General features: G+C 45.1%; 2 protein-coding genes across 2 annotated transcripts in view; one reads left to right on the forward strand and one right to left on the reverse strand.

The window, feature by feature from the left end:
* Positions 1-25,633, forward strand: part of LOC138351539 (putative golgin subfamily A member 6-like protein 3) — a 107,240-nt gene that overhangs the window by 42,809 nt on the left and 38,798 nt on the right. The gene's annotated exons all lie outside the window — the stretch shown is intronic.
* On the reverse strand, positions 15,176-16,112 carry LOC138351538 (golgin subfamily A member 6-like protein 22). Its single transcript, XM_069303338.1, has one exon. It carries the CDS (start codon positions 15,815-15,817, stop codon positions 15,176-15,178), a length of 642 nt encoding a protein of 213 aa, XP_069159439.1. The 5' UTR covers positions 15,818-16,112.

A 25,633-nucleotide genomic window follows, 5' to 3' on the forward strand; every position in this document is an offset into this window, starting at 1 on the left:
GAAATTGAGTTGTGTTGGTTGATCTGCGTTTGAATTAAAATATTTCTTTAGTATTTTTTGTTTTTGTTTTGAAACAAGAAAATGGACAAAACGTTTATTTCACAGCTGCAAATGTACAACAAACAGCCATGAATCCACCGGCTGCAACGTTATCTGCTTTCTTCACCTTATGTCAAAATGAGGCATTTGCAAAAACACTGCTGTATTCTGAAGTTCCTACGTATTACACATGGAATGCCAATAGAAAATCATTTGAACGACGCAAACGAGGAGAGCGAGTCGACGGACGACCTGGCATATTTAAATAAACTACGATAGGCAGACTGTACACAGTGCTTCCCAATCAAGATGAATGCTTCTCTCTTCGCATGCTGTTCGTAAATGTGTCCGGTCCAACGTCTTTCCAGCAATTGAGATTTGTCAACGGCGTAACGGATGCTACTTCCTGTAGTGTATGTCAAGGTCTGAATTTATTGGAAAATTTCTGACACTGGGATGTATGTCTTAATATGCGTTCAACACGTCACATCCAAATCAAATTCGTGTATTGTTTGCAATCATATTGACCGCCGGCTCTCCTTCATCTCCAACAGAGTCATGGGAGAAATATAAATCGCACATCGCGGAAGATATTGTCCGTCGAATACGCAAGGAAAATTCAAATATGAACATGGATTTCACACCAAAAATCTACAACGAAGCGTTGATAATGATTGAAGATTTGTGCTTAGAAATCGCGAACAAAGTTCTCAATCAGTTGGAAATGCCATCACCGAATCGATCTGCTGCGGCTTCTTCAATGTAGAATTGGGTTGTGAACAAAATTACATCGCAGGTGATCTGTTGTCGTATGTGCAATCAAATATTCCTAATCTAACACTTGAGCGAAAAGGCATTTACAATCAAATAATTCAAACTGTCAATAACGGGCTTGGAGAAATCTTCTTTGATGCGCCAGGAGGAACTGGTAAAACCTTCTTAATTAGATTGATTCTTGCAGCATTTCGATCCTAAAATGGCATAACCTTAGCTCTTGCATCGTCCACAATTGCTGCAACATTGCTACCATGTGGAAGAACTGCTACTTCAGCTTTGAAATTGCCATTGAACATGCAATTCATTGAAACTCCCACGTGCAACATTTCCAAAGCATCCTTCATAGGAAAAGTATTGCAGAAATGCAAACTTATTGTTTGGGATGAATGCACAATGGCCCACATAAAATCGCGCGAGGTTCTTGATCGATAATTGCAAGATTGGCCTGTAAACATCAGGCCATTTGGGAACGCAGCAATATTGCTTGCAGGAGTTTTCAGGCAAACATTACCTGTAATTCCTCGATCGACACCAGTGGACAAAATAAATGCTTGCCTGAAATACTCTGCTACATAAGGACATTTAAATTAACTACAATTATGCGTTTCCAGCTGCAAAACGATCCACCAGCTGAGATATTCTCACATCAATTGCTGGAAATTGGGAACGGAAACACGCCGGTTGATCTGACCTCAGGACGAATTTCGTTGCCTCATAACTTCTACAATTTAGTGACGTCAAAAGAAAAATGTGTTGAAAAAGTATTTCCCAATATCCAAACCAATTATAAGAATCACGTTATAGCATATAGCAAAGCTCTATTCAGTTTCAGTTGTGTGTTTGTAAACTAAAGTCTTTGAAAATGTAATAAGTTTTACGAAACGCGCTCAAGTGTCGCGTCAGACTATAAATAAAAATGGATTTTGGAGAATTGATCTTTGAATTACCACCAGTAGTGAAAAGAAATGTACGAAAGATTGAGAAAATTCGTGTTAGAATTATTAATCTTACTTTTTTGGTCATATTTAATGATATATGTCTACAGGAAAGACTGCTACCAAAATATACTAATATATATATATATATATATATATATATATATATATATATATATATATATATATATATATATATATATATATATATATATATATATATATATATGCGAACAAGCCTGAATGGTCCCCAGGACTATATGCGAATGAAAACTCACACCCCAGAAGTGACTCGAACCCATACTCCCAGAAGCAACGCAACTGGTAACTACAGGGCGCCTTAATCCGCTTGACCATCACGGCCGTCAAAAGGAAGTGATAGCCGAGGCTATTTGAGCCACTTCCCCGACGGCAACTCGGATGGTAATCTTGGGCATAGCATTTCACCAAATCACCTCATTCTTTGGGGCACACGTGAGGAACACAAATTATTTGTGTTCCTCACGTGTGCCCCAAAGAATGAGGTGATTTGGTGAAATGCTATGCCCAAGATTACCATCCGAGTTGCCGTCGGGGAAGTGGCTCAAATAGCCTCGGCTATCACTTCCTTTTGACGGCCGTGATGGTCAAGCGGATTAAGGCGCCCTGTAGTTACCAGTTGCGTTGCTTCTGGGAGTATTGGTTCGAGTCACTTCTGGGGTGTGAGTTTTCATTCATATATATATATATATATATATATATATATATATATATATATATATATATATATATATATATATATATATATATATATATATATATATGCAAACAAAGCCTGAATGGTCCCCAGGACAATATGCAACTGAAAACTCACACCCCAGAAGTGACTCGAACCCATACTCCCAGAAGCAACGCAACTGGTATGTACAAGATGCCTTAATCCACTTGACCATCAAGACCGGACAAAATGAGGTGATAGCCGAGGCTATTTGAACCACCCCACCGCCGGCACTCGGATAGTAATCTTGGGCATAGCATTTTACCAAATCACCTCATTCTTTGGGGCACACGTGAGGAACACAAATGCGAACAAGCCTGAATGGTCCCCAGGACAATATGCAACTGAAAACTCACACCCCAGAAGTGACTCGAACCCATACTCCCAGAAGCAACGCAACTGGTATGTACAAGATGCCTTAATCCACTTGACCATCACGACCGGACAAAATGAGGTGATAGCCGAGGCTATTTGAACCACCCCACCGCCGGCACTCGGATAGTAATCTTGGGCATAGCATTTTACCAAATCACCTCATTCTTTGGGGCACACGTGAGGAACACAAATGCGAACAAGCCTGAATGGTCCCCAGGACAATATGCAACTGAAAACTCACACCCCAGAAGTGACTCGAACCCATACTCCCAGAAGCAACGCAACTGGTATGTACAAGAGGCCTTAATCCACTTGACCATCACGACCGGACAAAATGAGGTGATAGCCGAGGCTATTTGAACCACCCCACCGCCGGCACTCGGATAGTAATCTTGGGCATAGCATTTTACCAAATCACCTCATTCTTTGGGGCACATGTGAGGAACACAAATGCGAAAGCAATTTGGTAAAATGCTATGCCCAAGATTACTATCCGAGTGCCGGCGGTGGGGTGGTTCAAATAGCCTCGGCTATCACCTCATTTTGTCCGGTCGTGATGGTCAAGTGGATTAAGGCATCTTGTACATACCAGTTGCGTTGCTTCTGGGAGTATGGGTTCGAGTCACTTCTGGGGGTGTGAGTTTTCAGTTGCATATTGTCCTGGGGACCATTCAGGCTTGTTCGCATTTGTGTTCCTCACGTGTGCCCCAAAGAATGAGGTGATTTGGTAAAATGCTATGCCCAAGATTACTATCCGAGTGCCGGCGGTGGGGTGGTTCAAATAGCCTCGGCTATCACCTCATTTTGTCCGGTCGTGATGGTCAAGTGGATTAAGGCATCTTGTACATACCAGTTGCGTTGCTTCTGGGAGTATGGGTTCGAGTCACTTCTGGGGGTGTGAGTTTTCAGTTGCATATTGTCCTGGGGACCATTCAGGCTTGTTCGCATTTGTGTTCCTCACGTGTGCCCCAAAGAATGAGGTGATTTGGTAAAATGCTATGCCCAAGATTACTATCCGAGTGCCGGCGGTGGGGTGGTTCAAATAGCCTCGGCTATCACCTCATTTTGTCCGGTCGTGATGGTCAAGTGGATTAAGGCATCTTGTACATACCAGTTGCGTTGCTTCTGGGAGTATGGGTTCGAGTCACTTCTGGGGTGTGAGTTTTCAGTTGCATATTGTCCTGGGGACCATTCAGGCTTGTTTGCATTTGTGTTCCTCACGTGTGCCCCAAAGAATGAGGTGATTTGGTAAAATGCTATGCCCAAGATTACTATCCGAGTGCCGGCGGTGGGGTGGTTCAAATAGCCTCGGCTATCACCTCATTTTGTCCGGTCGTGATGGTCAAGTGGATTAAGGCATCTTGTACATACCAGTTGCGTTGCTTCTGGGAGTATGGGTTCCAGTCACTTCTGGGGTGTGAGTTTTCAGTTGCATATTGTCCTGGGGACCATTCAGGCTTGTTCGCATTTGTGTTCCTCACGTGTGCCCCAAAGAATGAGGTGATTTGGTAAAATGCTATGCCCAAGATTACTATCCGAGTGCCGGCGGTGGGGTGGTTCAAATAGCCTCGGCTATCACCTCATTTTGTCCGGTCGTGATGGTCAAGTGGATTAAGGCATCTTGTACATACCAGTTGCGTTGCTTCTGGGAGTATGGGTTCGAGTCACTTCTGGGGTGTGAGTTTTCAGTTGCATATTGTCCTGGGGACCATTCAGGCTTGTTTGCATTTGTGTTCCTCACGTGTGCCCCAAAGAATGAGGTGATTTGGTAAAATGCTATGCCCAAGATTACTATCCGAGTGCCGGCGGTGGGGTGGTTCAAATAGCCTCGGCTATCACCTCATTTTGTCCGGTCGTGATGGTCAAGTGGATTAAGGCATCTTGTACATACCAGTTGCGTTGCTTCTGGGAGTATGGGTTCCAGTCACTTCTGGGGTGTGAGTTTTCAGTTGCATATTGTCCTGGGGACCATTCAGGCTTGTTCGCATTTGTGTTCCTCACGTGTGCCCCAAAGAATGAGGTGATTTGGTAAAATGCTATGCCCAAGATTACTATCCGAGTGCCGGCGGTGGGGTGGTTCAAATAGCCTCGGCTATCACCTCATTTTGTCCGGTCGTGATGGTCAAGTGGATTAAGGCATCTTGTACATACCAGTTGCGTTGCTTCTGGGAGTATGGGTTCGAGTCAATTCTGGTGTGTGAGTTTTCAGTTAGTTATATATATATATATATATGTTACGGCCCTCTCGGGTCGCAACTGGGTTCGTACTCTGATGTCGTTAGAGGAAGGGTATCCGGCCCCAAGCCAGTTGTGGCTTTCAAGGGATGAGATCCGTGACGCAAGAAACTTAACCCTTAAACTGCACATGGCGTATATATACGCCCTGAGTAACATGTCCCATGGTGCGCATGGCATATATATACGCCATAGGGTGCCAGGCCTGATTCAAATAGCCCGCGGCTACACGGGGTTCACAGTAGCTTCCTCAGGGCTCTTGTAAACAGATGCCATTTTTAAAAAAAATCGTGGGCAATATTCTCAGGTGTGAGAGGCAGAGTACTGTTGGAGCAACCAAGGCCGGCGCATGCAGCATGAGCGAACAGCATTGATGTTCAGCTTGTGACCACAGCATCGCCGAAAAATGTTAAAATAAATATATAATTGTTATTATTTAGCGATGACAATATTACAGATGACCAATGACTGTTATATAAATAACCAGGGTTGTGATAATAGCAGGATTGTTGTAATAATTAGCACTGTGTGAGGAGTGATGCTGAGAGACGGAAGGAGACAGCATCGTTTACTGACTGTGTGGCCACCTGTTATTGTTTGCGTTCACCATACCAGGTCAGTGGTTCTCTATGGTGAACACAAATGTAGATACTTATATATAATGTGTGTATTAGTGTAATAACAGCAAAAGGATTATGCTGGGAGGAGCCGTATGGGTGACGGAGGTGACGTCGTCTGCACGATTTCTCTAGCTGTTTAGAGGGTGGCCACTATGCTCTTTGGGCGCTCTACAAGCTTAGGTGTACAGTTACGGTGCATAAAACATGTAGATATTTATATATAATAAGTGTATATGGGGTAATAACACTGCAAAAGGTATTGTTGGGGGAGAAAGTTTAGTGCGTGTGACCTTGAAAGAGTGAGGGAGCCGCCAGCCGCCATCTGTGTATAGCGACGACTCTTAGTGCCTGAACTAACTATATCAGCTTAGCTGTACAGTTGTGGTGAACAAAATATACACATACTTATATATAACGTCTGTATATAGTGTAGTAACACCACAACTGGTATTGTTGGGGGAGAAAGTTTAGTGCATGTGTTGAGGGAGTGGCAGCGAGTGGCTGGCTGGTGTGTGGCGGTAACTCCTCGTTGCTTTTCGACTCTCAATACCAACTTAGTGGTTCGTTATGGTGACCAAACCATGCCAATACTTATATATAACCTGTGTATAGAGTGTAATAGCAGCAAAACTATTTGTTTATTGTTTTATAAACATAATAATTGAATCACTAATATGCACATCATACTTTTGAGTATAGCGATTATTAACCACTTTTATTATATAAATATATTACAATACACACTATTGAATAATATTACTGCAAAAAAACTAAGAAAAAATCAATCGGAGACATTGAAACAATTAGGTAATAATATCTTTGTGGCAACTCCCATCTGTCAACGCGGGTGACGCTGACCGGGTCTGACGACCGCTCTGTCAACGCCCACTTTTTGCCAGACTTCCTCGGTCAATTGTGCCCAAAATATGTCACCTACGATTTTTTTTCCGTGCTCAGGGGACACAAATTAACATGTTTAGAAAACGAAAAAATTTGTTTGAATTTTTTTTTCTTGCGCACAGGGGTGTAAATGTCCATATGACCCCTGAGCAGTGTAAGGGTTAAAGGGGAAGGGAAATAAAGTCAAGAACTTAATACTATAATTATTACCATCACCAATAAATAATTTATAAAAGATTACACAGGGGGAGGGGTATAAACACTGCACAGGGGACTTATTTACACTGTAGTCTTCTTCTGAAGACTCTGGATGTTCTTGGTGCCAAGTTCTCGGTGCTCTCGTGGTCTCTCGACGAATCCTTCAACAAGCTGAGTCTACCCCGGACACAGGCCAGCCAAAACACAGTTCCACTGGGGGCACCGCCGTGGAGGCCGTCAACCACAAGTCCAGCAGAACAGCTGGCAGGTTCCGGATCAGCAACGCTGTTCAGGCTACTCCACGAGCGATACTAGGGTAGCGCCCTAGTCAGGAGCCTCGTGTGATACCACAGATCACTCTCCTGTCCTCAATACCCCAGTGGTCAATCGTCTCCAGCAGTCGGTCCCGGGTACGACAATCCTTCTACTGCCACTTCACTGGCAGGGTAACACCACAGTGTTCCTCCGGGAGGCGACTCACAGCTGCTGCAGCAAAGCACAAGGTACGGGGACGGCTGCCTTGGGTAGACTGACTCAACTTCCCTTACAGCAGTCCCAGGTCGACTCTGTAAGCAGACACGTCATCAATATCAGGGACACACTAAAGCATCTCACTTACAGGCTCAGACACAAACGCCGACATATCCACTCCATAGATGGCGTTGTAGTCTGAGCACCACCTCACCAGAGGTCAGCAGCGGCTGTGTTGTGACCCGAACAGGACTGGAAACTGGCCCTTGTGGCCAGTACACTTCGTCCTCACCAGGTGTCGTCGTCCATTGGGTGGGGGTTTCGGGAGCTGACCCACAGATGGCGTGGTCGTCACTGCTCCAGGCCCGGACGCTGGATTCGGGTTCGTAACACCTCCCCACCAAAAAGAATTTGGTTTGGGTTTCTAGAAAGAGAATTACAAACCAAATTAGTACGGTGACACAACTCCAAATGGACTCACTTATACCGTAAACTGGAACGGCGAGGCTGTCTCGTCCACAGAACTGTCCTACTGGGCAATTCCGGCACAACGGGAACTTGCAGATAGAAGGCAATGACCTGCCTGACGTAATCTTCCACGTCTCCACTGCGATGTCAAGCAGGGGCATCATCTCACCTCTCTCGAGTAAGGATCGGTATAGACACGATGAGGGGCGATTCGACACTTCCCTGTGTCGGGGCACCGATGATGGCTGGTCACAGACGGCATTTCTAGTGCCGGTCCGGTAGTCCTTCTGGGAGACAGGAACCTGGAATACAGAGGTCTGATAATTCAGAGTGACAGCGACAGCGGGTAAAACAGTACTTACAGCATACTCTACTAGGTCCACACCTAGTTCCAACGGGGCTGTTCGTACATCGAAGATGGCATTCGCTCTGCCAACGTCAGGTCGACCAACGTTCCGCATAACGCTGCATCCAGGCTCAGCAATCACGCGGGGGGTGTCAACCTGTCGGAAACAGTCACTCATATTATCACATGTCGTACCTCCTGTATCAACCATCACCTTCCAGGTCCCTTCTTCGACTGCAACACTCACAGTGCATGTCTCTAATCCCTGGGATCTCTTCACGATGTTCAAGGGAGCCATCATCCTTCGGGTCGTCCACTGGTCCTTACTGAGAGCACACAGGAGAATAAAACAAAATACCGCTAAGAGACATGCGGCCAACTGAGGGATAAGCTTCCTGAGCTTGTAATGTCCATAGCCGGCTACATCCACTAGCCTGGTTTGGACCAAAGAGGGCACTAGACCTTTCGAACACACCTCACATACCTCTGACGTCTAGGGAATCTCTGGCCGGTTCAATGAACGCTGTACAATGCCATACCGCAAGTACACATCCGCCTTCGCTCCAGACTCGTTGGTATCCGTGGGTGCCTGCACACAAGGCCTCTCTTCTAGCTCAGGTACTTCTACTATCGTAACAGCATGTTCCTTGTCGAGAGAAGAATCAGGAGACTGCTAGAACACTGTCGATCTGCGGGTGAGAGGACAAATTAAACATGTTTAAATCCGGGTCTGTTTTTACCTGGACATTACCACTGCCTGTTGTCACCTCTGACTTTGCTGTTTCGGCTGACTCGTCCACAATCTTGGGATGATTGGTGCTCCAATCCGATACCAAGTCATTGGCTAGTACCACGTCAATCCCAGCTATAGGGAGGGTATCGACTACTGCCAACGCACATGTGCCGCTGAAGTAAGGCGAGTCGAGATGTACTGGCACTAAGGGGGCGATGTACTGCGTCCTAGGAAACCCAACCAGGACAACCTCTGGTCTCCCATCCACACTTACTCGCTCGGGTAACGAGTTCTTCACGATCAGGGACTGGGCTGCTCCACTATCTCTGAGAACTACAACCGATCTACCAGTATGATCACTCGATACATACCCGCCTGAAGTGTGAGGGGAAAACAATCTGGGTTCTTCCTGCGTCGCCGTCGACTGGCTTCCTGCTGGTGGTGTAACATAGCTCATCATCATCACCTCCCTACGTGCGCCGCCACCTCTTCTGCCTCGGCACATAGCAGCTACATGCCCTTTCTGCCCACAGGTCCAACACACCACATTCCTCCTCGGACTCCGGTGTTTCGGACTGCTAGGACTCGTCCTTCGAGGGCTACTTGGGGGCGTCTTCTTAGCGCTTCGTGGGACGGGGGTCTCCTCTTCGTCCTGAGGTTTATCAAACCGACGTTGGTAATGCCTTGAGACGTACTTAGCAGAAGGCCTATGCGTCAGGATATACTCTTCAGCCATGGTGGCTGCCGCACTCAAGGTCTCTACCTGCTGTTCCTCTAAGTACGTCTTCAGGTCTCCAGACAAACAATCCTTGAAGTCCTCTAGCAGTATGAGCTGCTCGAGGTCTTCTTTGGTCTCCAACTTCCGAGAGGCACACCATTCCTGAAAAAGTCGCTCCTTGATGGTGGCGAATTCGGTGAAAGTGTGCTCTGAGGTCTTCTTCAGGTTCCTGAACTTCTGCCTGTACGCCTCAGGTACCAATTGGTACGCCATGAGCACAACCTTCTTCACCTTGACATAATCGCCGGAGTCGTCAAGGGATAACGTGGAGTAGGCGATTTGGGCCTTCCCAGTCAAGGCTGACTGTATCATGATGGCCCAATTCTCCCTTGGCCACTCCAAAGAGGCAGCGACTTTCTCGAAGGCTGCGAAGAACTTTGAAACTTCCTTCTCGTTGAATTTGGGGACCATTTTGATGTTCCTTACCGGATCGAAACTGCTCGTTTCCGTTGTTGGCCTCCGACCGCCGCCTAATCGTAATACTTCTAGTTCATGTTGTCTCTGTCTTTCTTTTTCTTCTCTCTCTCGCTGTTTCTCTTCCCTTTCTCGCTCTTCTCTCTCTCGTCTCTCTTCTCTTTCTCGCTCTTCTCTTTCTCTTTCTCGTTTCTCTTCTCTTTCTCGTTCTTCTCTTTCTCGTTTCTCTTCTCTTTCTCTTTCTGCCTTCCTTTCTTCTAATTCTAAACGCCTCATCTCTAATTCTTTATCTTGTCTCTCTCTTTCCATTTCTAATTTCTTCCATTCTATCTCACGATTTATCTCTAAGGCACGCATTATGACTGTAAGAAAGCTAATATTCAGCTCACCTGCATCACTGTCAATGTCACTGCCTTTATCTTCCTTTTCAGTGGAAGCTACTTCCTCACTTTCTTTTGTACTTGGTACCTCACCTTTCTGTTTTTCCTCGGCCTTCAAATGCCGGTGAACCTTTGACAAGATCTCCACACGGGAATCACTGGCACGGATCTTGATCTTCAGGTAGGCGCTCAACAGTACGAGTTCCTGTTTGTTCAGATATTTTAATCTGGCAAGACAGTCCTCTCTGTTCAAAAAAGCCTGAACATCGTCCAGATCATCGATGGTAGCTTTTTCTGCCATTGTCACAGATGGAACACTTAGCACTTAACACACCGCTTTCACGTTAGCACTTAACGCACCGAGCACTGTTCTACGTCAATATTGCACTTTATCGCACCTGGCGCCTCACTTGCCAATATTGCACGTAATTACTTCGGGCACCGCACTACACAATATTGCACTGAATCACAGCGAACACTTCGCTCTACAATATTGCACTGAATCACGCCGAGCACCGCACTACACAATATTGCGCTTAATCGCTTAATCACAGCGAGCACCGCACTGCACAATATTGCACTTAGTCACTCTGAGCACCGCACGGGACGTATAACTTCCCAATCGTCACACACAGGGGGAATTATATACAGGGATTACGCCACTTCACCACCCCTGTCAAACATACTTAACAAGGGGACGGATCCCGCTGGGGATGCCAATTATGTTACGGCCCTCTCGGGTCGCAACTGGGTTCGTACTCTGATGTCGTTAGAGGAAGGGTATCCGGCCCCAAGCCAGTAGTGGCTTTCAAGGGATGAGATCCGTGACGCAAGTAACTTAAAGGGGAAGGGAAATAAAGTCAAGAACTTAATACTATAATTATTACCATCACCAATAAATAATTTATAAAAGATTACACAGGGGGAGGGGTATTAACATTGCACAGGGGACTTATTTACACTGTAGTCTTCTTCTGAAGACTCTGGATGTTCTTGGTGCCAAGTTCTCGGTGCTCTCGTGGTCTCGACGAATCCTTCAACAAGCTGAGTCTACCCCGGACACAGGCCAGCCAAAACACAGTTCCACTGGGGGCACCGCCGTGGAGGCCGTCAACCACAAGTCCAGCAGAACAGCTGGCAGGTTCCGGATCAGCAACGCTGTTCAGGCTACTCCACGAGCGATACTAGGGTAGCGCCCTAGTCAGGAGCCTCGTGTGATACCACAGATCACTCTCCTGTCCTCAATACCCCAGTGGTCAATAGTCTCCAGCAGTCGGTCCCGGGTACGACAATCCTTCTACTGCCACTTCACTGGCAGGGTAACACCACAGTGTTCCTCCGGGAGGCGACTCACAGCTGCTGCAGCAAAGCACAAGGTATGGGGACGGCTGCCTTGGGTAGACTGACTCAACTTCCCTTACAGCAGTCCCAGGTCGACTCTGTAAGCAGACACGTCATCAATATCAGGGACACACTAAAGCACCTCACTTACAGGCTCAGACACAAACGCCTGACATATCCACTCCATAGATGGCGTTGTAGTCTGAGCACCACCTCACCAGAGGTCAGCAGCGGCTGTGTTGTGAGCCGAACAGGACTGGAAACTGGCCCTTGTGGCCAGTACACTTCGTCCTCACCAGGTGTCGTCGTCCATTTGGTGGGGGTTTCGGGAGTTGACCAACAGATGGCGTGGTCGTCACTGCTCCAGGCCCGGACGCTGGATTCGGGTTCGTAACAATATATATATATATATATATATATATATATATATATATATATATATATATATATATATATATATATATATATATATGTATATATATATATATATATATATATATATATGTATATATATATATATATATATATATATATATATATATATATATATATATATATATATATATATATATATATATCCTGGTCCTGGGTTCGATCCCAGGCGCCGGCGAGAAACAATGGGCAGAGTTTCTGTCATCCTATGCTCCTGTTACCTAGCAGTAAAATAGGTACCTAGGTGTTAGTCAGCTGTCACGGGCTGCTTCCTAGAGGTGGAGGCCTGGTCGAGGACCGGGCCGCGGGGACACTAAAAGCCCCGAAATCATCTCAAGATAACCTCAAGATAACCATACCTGTCACCACCTACACTCACCATACCCATCACCACCGACATACACTATCCCGGGTCTCCACCATACCCTCCCTTTCCTTCCTGTCAATGTAAGTATCGTCACACCATACACATCACCACCCACACAAACCATACCCATCGCTACCCTAATACACCATCCCGAGACACCACCAAACCCTCCCATACCCTCTTGTAAATTTATGAATCTTCACATCATACCCATTACCATTTACACGCGCCATACACATCACCACTTAAACACCATATCCATCACCACCTAAATACACCATACATATCTCCACCTACACACACTGTACCCTAAACAACCTACACAAACCATTCCCATCACAACTTTCACCCACTATACCCATCACTAACAAAAACTCACCATACCCATCACCACCTAAACTCACCATACCCGTTACTGCTTATTCATGCACCATACCCATTACCACCTACACACACCATACCCATCACAACCTACATGCACCCTACACGGTCACCACCATACTCTCCCATACACTGCAGTAAATTTATGAATCTTCACATCATATCCATTACCACCTACACACACCATACCCATCACCACCTACATACACCCTCCCGAGTCTCCCCATACCCTCCCATTCCCTCCTATCAAAGTAAGCATCTTCACACCATACTCATCACCTCCTTCACTCACCATACCAATCACTACCTACACACACTCAATACCCATCACCACCGACACACAGCATGCTCATCACCACCTACACACACCACACTCATCACCACCTATACAAACGATACCCATCACCACCTACACACACGATACCCATCATCACCTACATACACTTTACCCATCACCGTCTACACACACCATACAAATCGCCACTTACACACACCATACCTATCATCACATACATACACCATACCAGATCACCAAATACACACATAATACCCATCACCACCTACACACACCATACTATCACCATCTACACACATAATACCCATCACCACCTACACACACCATACTCATCACCACTTACACACACCATACCCATCCCCACCTACACACACCATACCCATCATCACCTACACACACACACGTTACCCATTACCACCTACACACACTCATCATACCCATCAGAACCTACACACACCATACCCATCACCACCTACACACACCATACTCATCACCACCTACACACAGCCTCCCGGGTCACCATCATATCCTCCGGTCATTGAAAGCATCTTCACACTATACCTATCACCACCTACACACACCATACCCATCACCAGCTACACACAGTACCCATCACCACCCACACACACCATACCCATCACCAGCTACACACAGTACCCATCACCACCTACACACACCATACCCATCACCAGCTACACACAGTACCCATCACCACCAACACACACAATACATAGTGGCTGACCCTAACCTCCCTTTTCAAGGGTAACATAGGGGCTGACCCCAACCACCCCCTTCAAGGGTAACATAGTGGGAGACCCTAGCCATCCCCATTAAGGGGTAGCATAGGGGCTGACCCCAAACAACCCCCCTTCAACGGTAATATAGTGGCTGACCCCAAACCCCCACCCCCCTTCAAGGGTAACATAGTGGGAGACCCTAACCATCCCCATTAAAGGGTAGCATAGGGGCCGACCCCAAACAACCCCCCTTCAACGGTAATATAGTGGCTGACTCCCCCCCCCCTTCAACGGTAGCATAGGGGCCGACCCCAACTACCCCCCTTCAACGGTAATATAGTGGCTGACACCATCCACCCCCTTTAAACGGTAGCATAGGGGCCGACTCCAACCAACCAACCCCCTCCCCCCTTCAAGGGTAGCATAGGGGCCGACCCCAACCACCCCCCTTGAAGGGTAGCATAGGGGCCGACCCTAAGTATCCCCCTTTAAGGGTAACAAAGGGGCCAACCCCAACCACCCCGTTGAAGGGTAACAAAGAGGCCGACCCCAACCACCCCCTTCAAGGGTAACATAGTCCTGTTCGACCCGTTCCACTGTGTCTCTGTACATCTCTATGTCTCTGTACGTCTCTCTGTCTCTGTACGTCTCTCTGTCTCTGTACATCTCTCTGTCTCTGTACGTCTCTCTGTCTCTGAACATCTCTCTGTCTCTGTACATCTCTCTGTCTCTGTACGTCTCTCTGTCTCTGTACATCTCTGTCTCTGTACGTCTCTCTGTCTCTGTACATCTCTCTGTCTCTGTACGTCTCTCTGTCTCTGTACATCTCTCTGTCTCTGTACGTCTCTCGTTCTCTGTACATCTCTCACTCTCTGTACGTCTCTCTGTCTCTGTACATCTCTCTGCCTCGATACATCTCTCTGTCTCTGTACATCTCTCTGTCTCTGTACATCTCTCTGTCTCTGTACATCTCTTTGTCTCTGTACGTCTCTGTCTCAATCAATTTCTCATTTTGCATTTATCATTCGGTGTGTCTATCATGGTCTGCTTTTCATACACACATTCATACACACATTCATTCACACATTCATAAACATTCACACATATTCATACACACCTCACTCCCTCTTACTCCCTCAGAAGTAAGGCAAAATAAGCAGGAAGGAGAGTGAAGGTCAGAAGTGAAGTAGCACTGTTTACCTTGTGTACAGCTCACTGACATTCCTCTTGCACTTCTCGTGTTCCTCTTCCATCAAGCGTTTCTCTTCTGTTAATTTATTCTTTTCCTCTTGAATACTTCTGAGTTGCTGTGCCTGTCTGTCTTTATCACTCTGTAGAGCCGTGTTTCCTTCCCGTAACTTACTGGCCTCTTCTTCACTGACGGAGAGTTGCTCTTCAACAAGTCGTTTCTCCTCTTTAGTCTTCCTGATTGTTTCTTCCTTTTCTTCATTTAGAGCAGCGTTTGCTGTTTGAAGGACCCTGACCTGTTCTTCCAGGAGTGAGAGTTGCTCTTGAACAAGTCCTTTCTCTCTTGCTGTGTTATTATTCATCTCTTGCAGCTGTTGTGTCTCTCGCTCTAGCTCAGCGATCCTCGTCAACGCCGTCTTGACCCTCTCCTGGGCTTGGGTCTCCGCAAGCTCCAGCTGTTGGTTCCTCGACTTGACCAGCCTCGAGTCCTCCTCCACTTGTCGGATCTCTTGCTTGACCTGCCTCGAGTCCTCCTCCACTTGTCGGATCTCCTGCTTGACCAGCCTCGAGTCCTCCTCCACTTGACGGATCTGGGACTTTAATTGAATGTTTTCTTCCTGAGCAAGGCGCACTTCGTTCTTAATCCTCATGTTATCCTCCTTGACCAGCCTCGAGTCCTCCTACACTTTACGGATCTCCTCCTTGACCAGCCTCGAGTCCTCCTCCACTTTACGGATCTCCTCCTTGACCAGCCTCGAGTCCTCCTCCACTTGACGGATCTGGGACTTTAATATAACAATCTCCTCCTGAGCAAGCTGCCCTTCGTTCTTAGTCTTCATGTTGTCCTCCTCGAGCAAATGATTCGCAGTATTTAGGCGAATGTTTTCCTCCTTCAGCTTGAGGTTGTCAGCTTGGTGAGCCTTGTTGACACACTCAAGCTGGTCCAGAGTGTCCAGGAGGCGGCGGGTGGCGTTCTCCCTCTCCTTCACACCTGCCAACACATCAAATTTTAAATATATACTACTATATATATTACCACCACCCACAACTACTACTACTAGTATATATCAGATATATACTGCTGACCCTGAAATGCACTCCAGTCCCTGAAATACAGTCAAGGACCTGAAGTACACTCCAGGAGCAGAAGTACATGCCAGGCCCTGACGTACACTTAAGATCCAGAAGTATAATCAATACCCTGAAGTACACTTCAGATCATGAAGTAGACTTCAGGTTCTGAAATACACTCCAGGACCAAAAGTACTCTCCTGTCTTTAAACTACACTCAAGACCCCTGAAATACATTAAAGTCCCTGAAGGACACTCCAGTATCTGAAGTGTACTACAGACCTTCAACTACATTTTAGACCCTGAAGTACACTGCAGACCCTGAAGCACATTTCAAACACTGAAGTTGAATTCAGGATTTGATGTACACTCCAAAACTGAATTCCACTCCAGATCTTGAAGAACACTCATGATCCTGAAAAAACCCTCCAGACCCTAAAGTTCACTACAGACCCTGAAGTTAACTCAAGGACCTGAGGTCCACTCTAGACATTGAAATACTCTCCAAGACATGAATTGCACTCATGACCACGAAGAACACTCCAGACACTGAAGTACACTCAAAGACGTGAAGTGTACCATGACCACATCAGACCCTAAAGTACACTCCAGACCTTGAAGTACATTCAAGAATGAAAAATACACTTCAGACCCTGATGTATGAAGAACCTGAGGTGCACTTCTGACTCTTATACACACTGCAGGGCCTGAGGTATACTTTAGACCTTGAAGTACTAATCAGGACTTGAAGCACACTTCATGCCCTGAAGTACACTATCTTGAGGTTATCTTGAGATGATTTCGGGGCTTTTAGTGTCCCCGCGGCCCGGTCCTCGACCAGGCCTCCACCCCCAGGACGCAGCCCGTGACAGCTGACTAATACCCAGGTACCTATTTTACTGCTAGGTAACAGGGGCATAGGGTGAAAGAAACTCTGTCCATTGTTTCTCGCCGGCGCCCGGGATCGAACCCGGGACCACAGGATCACAAGTCCAGCGTGCTGTCCGATCGGCCGACCGGCTCCCTATAGGACATAAAGTAAACTATAGGCCATGAAGAAGACTATAGGCACTGAAGTACAATCCAGAAAGTGAAGTACACTCCAGAAAGTGAAGTACACTCCAGGCCCTGAAGCACAGTCCAGGTCCTACAGAACACCCCAATCCCAAAAGACATTACAGACCATGAAGTACTTTCCAGACCCTGAAAAACACTCCAGACCCTGAAATACACATAATGATGAGAAGTACACTTCAGACCCTGAAGTACATATCAGGCCCTGATATATATTCAAGACTCTAAAGTAAACGACAAGCCCTGAAGTATACTCCAGGACGAAATGTACACTCCAGGCATTGCAATACACTCCAGATCCTGAGGTACACTACCCAGCAAATACTTTATGTTGCCAGAATGTGCCTGGGAATTGTTTGAGAGCTGTGGCAAAGTTAGTTTTTAAGTAATCAATACATTTTTGTGTCCAGTCATAAATTGTTTGTCATAATTTACTACACAACGTTGGGTCAAAAAAAAATTGAGGCCTCGTGGCAACCTTAATTACTGCATAAAAGTAGTTTCTATTGTTTATGATATATAAATATTGGAACTATAAATATTCAAAATATTAGTTGAAATAAAACAGGAGCATAATAAAGGCGAGTTCACCTTTGTATTTATTTCTTAGATGGCAGTGTTGGTAGATGGTTGTGGTTGGTGGCAGTGTTGGTAGATGGTAGTGTTTGGTGGCAGTGTTGGTAGATGGTAGTGTTTGGTGGCAGTGTTGGTAGATGGTTGTGGTTGGCGGTAGTGATGGTAGATGATACCTGGTTGATGGGGTTCTGGGAGTTCTTCTACTCCCCAAGCCCGGCCCATGGCCAGGCTTGACTTGTGAGAGTTTGATCCACTAGGCTGTTGCTTGGAGCGGCCCGCAGGCCCACATACCCACCACAGCCCGGTTGGTCCGGCACTCCTTGGAGGAATAAATCTAGTTTCCTCTTGAAGATGTCCACGGTTGTTCCGGCAATATTTCTTATGCTTGCTGGAAGGACGTTGAACAACCGCGGACCTCTGATGTTTATACAGTGTTCTCTGATTGTGCCTATAGCACCTCTGCTCTTCACTGGTTCTATTCTGCTTTTTATTCCATATCGTTCACTCCAGTACGTGGTTATTTTACTGTGTAGATTTGGTACTTGGCCCTCCAGTATCTTCCAGGTATCTATTATTTGATATCTCTCTCGTCTTCTTTCTAGTGAGTACAATTGGAGGGCTTTGAGACGATCCCAATAATTTAGGTGCTTTATTGCGTCTATGCGTGTCGTATATGTTCTCTGTATTCCCTCTATTTCAGCAATCTCTCCTGCTCTGAAGGGGGAAGTGAGTACTGAGCAGTACTCATGACTGGACAACACAAGTGATTTGAGGAGTACAACCATTGTGATTGGATCCCTGGATTTGAAAGTTCTCGTAATCCATCCTTTCATTTTTCTGGCTGTCGCAATATTTGCTTGGTTATGCTCCTTAAACGTTAGGTCGTCAGACATTATTATTCCCAAATCCTTTACATGCTGTTTTCCTACTATGGGTACATTTGATTGTGTTTTGTACTCTGTATTATGTTTAAGGTCCTCATATTTACCGTACCTGAGTACTTGGAATTTATCACTGTTAAACATCATGTTATTTTCTGATGCCCAGTTGAAAACTTTATTAATATCAGCTTGAAGTTTTTCAATGTCTTCAGCCGAGATAATTTTCATACTGATTTTTGTGTCATCTGCAAAGGATGATACGAAGCTGTGACTTGTATTTTTGTCTATATCTGATATGAGAATAAGGAAAAGCAGCGGTGCAAGGACTGTACCCTGAGGTACAGAGCTTTTAACTGCACTTGGACTAGATTTTATATGGTTGACCGATACTCGCTGAGTCCTGTTTGACAGAAAACTCAGTATCCAGCGTCCAACTTTACCGCTTATTCCTATTGACTTCATTTTGTGTCCTATCACGCCATGGTCAGATTTATCGAAAGCCTTTGCGAAGTCCGTGTATATCACATCAGCATTTTGTTTTTCTTCTAATGCCTCAGTGACTTTGTCGTAGTGCTCAAGTAGCTGTGAGAGGCACGATCTTCCCGCTCAAAATCCATGTTGGCCTGGGTTGTGAAGGTCATTGGTCTCCATGAAATTGGTGACCTGACTCCTAATCACTCTCTCAAATACTTTTATGATGTGCGATGTTAGTGCAACTGGTCTATAATTCTTTGCCAATGCTTTGCTCCTTCCCTTGTGTAGAGGGGCTATGTCTGATACTTTAAATGCATCTGGTATCTCCCCCGTGTCGAAGCTCTTCCTCCACACTATACTGAGTGCCTGTGCTACCGGCACTTTGCATTTCTTTATAAATATTGAATTCCATGAGTCTGGACCTGGGGCCGTGTGCATGGGCATGTTTTCCATTTCTCTTTCAAAATTTAGTGCGCTCGTGTTGATATCAGTTATATTTACAGGGGTTTGAATATCCCGCATAAAGAAATTGTCTGGATCTTCCACTTTCATGTTGTTTATTGGAGTGCTAAACGTGTCCTCATACTGCTTTTTTAGGATTTCACTAATTTCTTTGTCATCTTCCGTGTATGAACCTTCACTTGAACGAATAGGTCCAATACTGGCAGTGGTTTTTGCTTTTGCATATGTGAAGAAATTTTTTTGATTTTTTATTATTTCCTGAATTGCTTTCTGTTCTAACTGCCTTTCTTCAGTTTCATATGAGTGTTTCAATTTCCGCTCGATTTCTTCAATCTCCCTATTTAAATTATTCCTTCTTTGACGGGAAATTCGTGTCTGCATAAGCAGTTCCGTTATTTTTTCCTGCGTTTATAGTGTCGTCTGCGTTCTCTTTCTACGATGGATCTCTTTCTCGCTTTCCTCAAAGGAACATGTTTCAGACAGACTTGATACGCTTCCGAAGTCAGTTTTTCTATTCCTTCTGTAGAAATTATATTACTTAGAACAGTTTCCCATGGAATGTTTGCAAGTTCCCTGTTTATTATCTCCCAGTCTATCCTTTTACTATTAAAATTGAATTTACTGAATAGCCCCTCTCGCTTTATCAACGTTTTAGGTCTATTCTGATTATTGATGGTCGTTTGCACTTCAATGAGCTTGTGATCTGAGTATGTGGTATCTGATACCGTAATGTCTCTGATAATGTCTTCATTGTTCGTAAAGACCAGATCTAGAATATTTTCATTTCTCGTTGGCTCCGATATCTGCTGATTGAGTGAAATTTTGTCACAGAATCTAAGTAGTTCTCTAATCTGTGGTTGGTTAGGTCCTGATAGATTTCCTGGTATAATATTATTGTTTGCTATTTTCCACCTGAGACTAGGCAAGTTGAAGTCACCTAGGAAAATAATATCAGGTATCGGGTTCTCCAAATTATCAAGGCTATTCTCTATTTTGTTTATCTGTTCTGTGAATTCCTCAGCCGTTGCATCTGGCGGTTTGTATATTAGAATAATCACTAAATTTATTTTCTCTATTTTTAATCCCAGTACCTCTACCACCTCATTTGTAACGTTTAGGAGCTCCGAGCATACAAGGTCTTCCCTAATATACAGACCCACTCCTCCATGTGACCTAATTTTCCTATCACACCTGTATAGGTTATATCCTGGAATCTAGATCTCACTGTCCAACAATTCCCCTGCATGGGTTTCTGTGAAAGCTCCAAATAATGCATTTGACTCCGTGAGGAGGCCATTTATAAACTGTACTTTGTTGTTTGTTCTTGTTTTCAGTCCTTGTATGTTGGAAAAGATGAATGAAGTTACTCTATTTGTGATAGTTTGAATGGGAGACTTTCTCGGCAAGCCCATTATGCGTGGACATAATGAGTTTGTTCTGACCAGTACTGATTGTTGTAGGGCAGTTGCCTGTCGTAGTTGTAGTTCCCTTTCGGTGTGTAATTATATCTGTAATTCTGGAATGCAAGTGGATCTGGCATCCAGTTCCATACACTCTCCATGCTCCTCCTTTTGAATTCTCTTTCGGTCTGGTATAAAAAATTCATAGAGTTTCCTCCAAATTCATTACTCTGCTTGCCACTCTTTATGTAGCGTTCCGTGCCTTTCACGTGAAAGTGTGAAAGACGTGAAAGTGTGAAAGATGGTTGTGGTTGAGGCAGTGTTGGTAGATGGTTGTGGTTGGTGGCAGTGTTGGTAGATGGTAGTGTTTGGTGGCAGTGTTGGTAGATGGTTGTGGTTGGTGGTAGTGTTGGTAGATGGTTGTGGTTGGTGGCAGTGTTGGTAGATGGTTGTGGTTAGTGGTTGTGTTGGTAGACGGTTGTGGTCGAGGCAGTGTTGGTAGATGGTAGTGTATGGTTGCAGTGTTGGTAGATGGTTGTGGTTGGTGGCAGTGTTGGTAGATGGTGGTGGTTGGTGGCAGTATTGGAAGATTCCAGGAAACAATTTTAGGTTGCCACAACGTTCCAGGAAAGTGTTTGAAAGCAGCAGCAACATTTGTTTTCACATTTTAGATATGTTATTGTGTAGAATCTTAAATAGGTTTCCACAACTTACTGCACAACGTTCGTTAAACAAAATTTGAGACCTTGTTGCAACCTTAGATCAATTTAAATAAAAATGGAAATGTTCGATTGTTCCAAATCGCTAATCTCCGAAAGTTCTCCGCCGATTGCTTTGATATTTTGACACAATGTTCCATTCGCCTCCAAGCGGGTTTTTATATACATACTGTATACATGTAACGTCTGTTACGGGAAAAAAACATGATTTATTTGAAAAACTGTGTTTTTTCATGTAAGGGAAATCTTTGAAACCTCTTTACCAATTGCTTTGAAATTTTGACACATTGTTCCATTCGAATATGCGCGTGTTTTTTATACATCTACAATATAGATGCCACACCTGTGACAGGTAAAAACGTTTTTTTTAAACAGTGCCATGTGTTGCACATAATAGCAACACACGCTATACTATATATGTTACGATTCCATTTTAATGTTTTCGATTGCATTGATGAATTTATTTTCATAGATTTCGATTTATTTTCATTTTGAGTGACATTGCGTTGGAATTGAGCTGTGTTGTTTACCATACCGTTCATTTCATGAATATAAGTATAGATGCCACACCTGTGACAGGTAAAAACATGCTTTTTTGAAAAACAGTGCCATCTGTTGCACGTAAGAGCAACACATGCTATACTAAATATATTGTGATTCCATTTCAATGTTTCAGATAACACTGATTAATTTAATTTTCATAGATTTCGATTTATTGTCATTTTGATTTAATTATTTTGGGTGACATTGCATTGTAATTGAGCCATCCTGTTCATTTGGTGAGTATAGTTTATTTTGTTATTTTTTAAAATTTTCATTTCGTTTTTTAACTGTTTTTCTTACATTTCAGTGATAGGAACATCAGATCATTTGATGTTCTCAATTTTCTGATAGGAACATCAGATCATATGGGAATGCACCGGACGAGGAAGTGGGGAATGGTGGGGAGGATGAGGGGACGGGAGTGGGGGATGGTGAGGAGGACGAGGGGGCGGGGGAGGGAATAATGGTGGGGAGGACAAGGGGTCGGGGGAAGTTGGGGATATTTGGGACAAGGGAATGGAGAATGGTGTGTAGGACAAGGGGACAGGGAAGTGGGGGATAGTGGGGAGGTCGAGGGGACAGGGAGGGGGGAATGATAGGGAGGACGAGGGCCTCTGAAGAGTGGGAAATGGTTAAAAGGACGATGGGACGGTGGAGGGGGGGAATGGTGGGGTGGACTGGGAGACAGGAGAAGGTTGCTGTGGCTCAGTAACGCACATGCGTTGCTGAGCCACAGCAACGCGTGGCGGGGTACAGATAGTATTGAAAAAAGTAGTTTTCTTGACTGATGTTATATATAAAAATAAAGAAATAACAAAAATATATATTCTACATTCAGTAAAAAAAACAGGAGCATAATAAAGGTGGTTTCAACAATTTGTATTCATTATTTTTAACTAATGGAGAATCCATTGTGGTGTTGATGGTTGTTCTTGGTGGGTTGTGGTTGAAGGCAGTGGTGGTTGGTTGCTGTGGTTGGTGGTGATGGTCGTAGTTGGTGGTAGTGATTGATGGTGTTTGTGGTTGTGTTGTGCATGGTAGTGTGATGCAGTTGTTATGGTATACTGGTGGTGTGGTGGTGGTAGTATGATGGCATTGTGCAGTAATTTCACGGAGGTAGATGTGGTGGGGTACAAGTTGAGGCGGTGATGGAACTGTGTTAAGGTAGTATTGTGTGGCGATGTGGTAATGGTGGTGGAAGTGTGGTGGGGTGGTGTGGTAATTGTGGTGTGGTGGTGTGGCATGGTAATGATGGTATGGTAGTGGTAGTGTGGTAATATGGTGTGGTGGTGTAGTGAGGTAGTGAGGTGGGGTAGTGTGGTGTTGTGGTGTGGTGGCATGGTGTGGTAGTGTGGTGTGTTAGTGTCGTGTAGTAATGTGCTGTGGTAGTGTGGTAATATGGTGCGGTAGTGGGGTGTAGTAGTGTAGTGAGGTAGTGTTGTGAGGTAGTGTGGTGTGGTTGTGTGTTTGTGTGATAATATGGTGTTATGGAGTAGTGTGGTGGGGTGGTGTGGTAATCGTGTGGTGTGGTGTAGTGTGGAGTGTGTGGTGTTGGTGTAATGTGGTAGTGGTGGTGTATACTCATCTAGTTGTATTCACCTAATTGTGCTTGCGGGGGTTGAGTTCTCTTTCGGCCCGCCTCTCAACTGTCAATCAATAAATTTTTACTAACTACTATTTTTTCACGCAAACGCAAACACACACACACACACACACACACACACACACACACACACACACACACACACACACACACACACACACACACACACACACACACACACACACACACACAAACACACACACACACTGACACACACACACACACACACATCCTATCTTGTTTCTGATATATGTAAATGATCTCCCAGAGGGTATCGATTCATTTCTCTCAATGTTTGCAGACGATGCTAAAATTATGAGAAGGATTAAAACAGAAGAGGACTGTTTGAGGCTTCAAGAAGACCTAGACAGACTGAAGGAATGGTCGAACAAATGGTTGTTAGAGTTTAACCCAACCAAATGTAATGTAATGAAGATAGGTGTAGGGAGCAGGAGGCCAGATACAAGGTATCATCTGGGAGAGGAAATTCTTCAGGAGTCAGAGAAGGAAAAAGACTTGGGGGTTGATATCACGCCAGACCTGTCTCCTGCAGCACATATCAAGCGGATAACATCAGCGGCATATGCCAGGCTGGCCAACATACGAACAGCATTCTGAAACTTGTGTAAAGAATCATTCAGAACTTTGTATACCACATATGTCAGGCCAATCCTGGAGTATGCAGCCCCAGCATGGAGTCCATATCTAGTCAAGGATAAGACTAAACTGGAAAAGGTTCAAAGGTTTGCCACCAGACTAGTACCCGAGCTGAGAGGTGTGAGCTACGAGGAGAGACTACGGGAATTAAACTTCACTTCGCTGGAAGACAGAAGAGTTAGGGGGGACATGATCACCACATTCAAGATTCAGAAGGGAATTGATAGGGTAGATAAAGACAGTCTATTTAACACAAGGGGAACACGTACAAGGGGACACAGGTGGAAACTGAGTGCCCAAATGAGCCACAGAGATATTAAAAAGAACTTTTTTAGTGTCAGAGTGGTGGACAAATGGAATGCATTAGGAAGAGATGTGGTGGAGGCTGACTCCATACACAGTTTCAAGTGTAGATATGATAGAGCCCAATAGGCTCAGGAATCTGTACACCTGTTGATTGACGGTTGAGAGGCGGGACCAAAGAGCCAGAGCTCAACCCCCGCAAACACAACTAGGTGAGTAACTAGGTGAACTAGGTGACTACACACACACACACACACACACACCAGGAAGCAGCCCATAGCAGCTGTCTAACTCCCAGGTACCTATTTACTGCTATTTAACAGTGGCATCAGACTGAAGGAAGCTCTGCCCATTTGTTTTTTCAGCCGGCGCCGGTGATCGAACCCTGGTCCCTGGTCCACGAGTCTAGAGTGCTGTCCACTCAGCCACCAGCTGCCAGTGTGGGTGGTGGTGGTGCGGTGTAGTATGGTAATGGTAGTGTGTACTCACCTATTTGTGCTTCCGGGATTGAGCTCTTGCTCTTTGGTCCCGCCTCTCAACTGTCAATCAACTGGTGTACAGGGTCCTGAGCTTACTGGGCTCTATCATACCTACACTTGAAACTGTGTATGGAGTCTGCCTCCACCACATCACTTCCTATTGCATTCCATTTGTCAACCACTCTGACACTAAAAAAGTTCTTTCAAATATCTCTGTGGTTCAC

This window comes from Procambarus clarkii, chromosome 50, assembly GCF_040958095.1.
Source record: "Procambarus clarkii isolate CNS0578487 chromosome 50, FALCON_Pclarkii_2.0, whole genome shotgun sequence".
Classification (NCBI taxonomy): domain Eukaryota; kingdom Metazoa; phylum Arthropoda; class Malacostraca; order Decapoda; family Cambaridae; genus Procambarus; species Procambarus clarkii.

Coding starts and splice junctions, on each gene's coding strand:
- LOC138351538 (XM_069303338.1), bottom strand. CDS start 15,817: ATGAGGATTAAGAACGAAGTGCGCCTTGCTCAGGAAGAAAACATTCAA.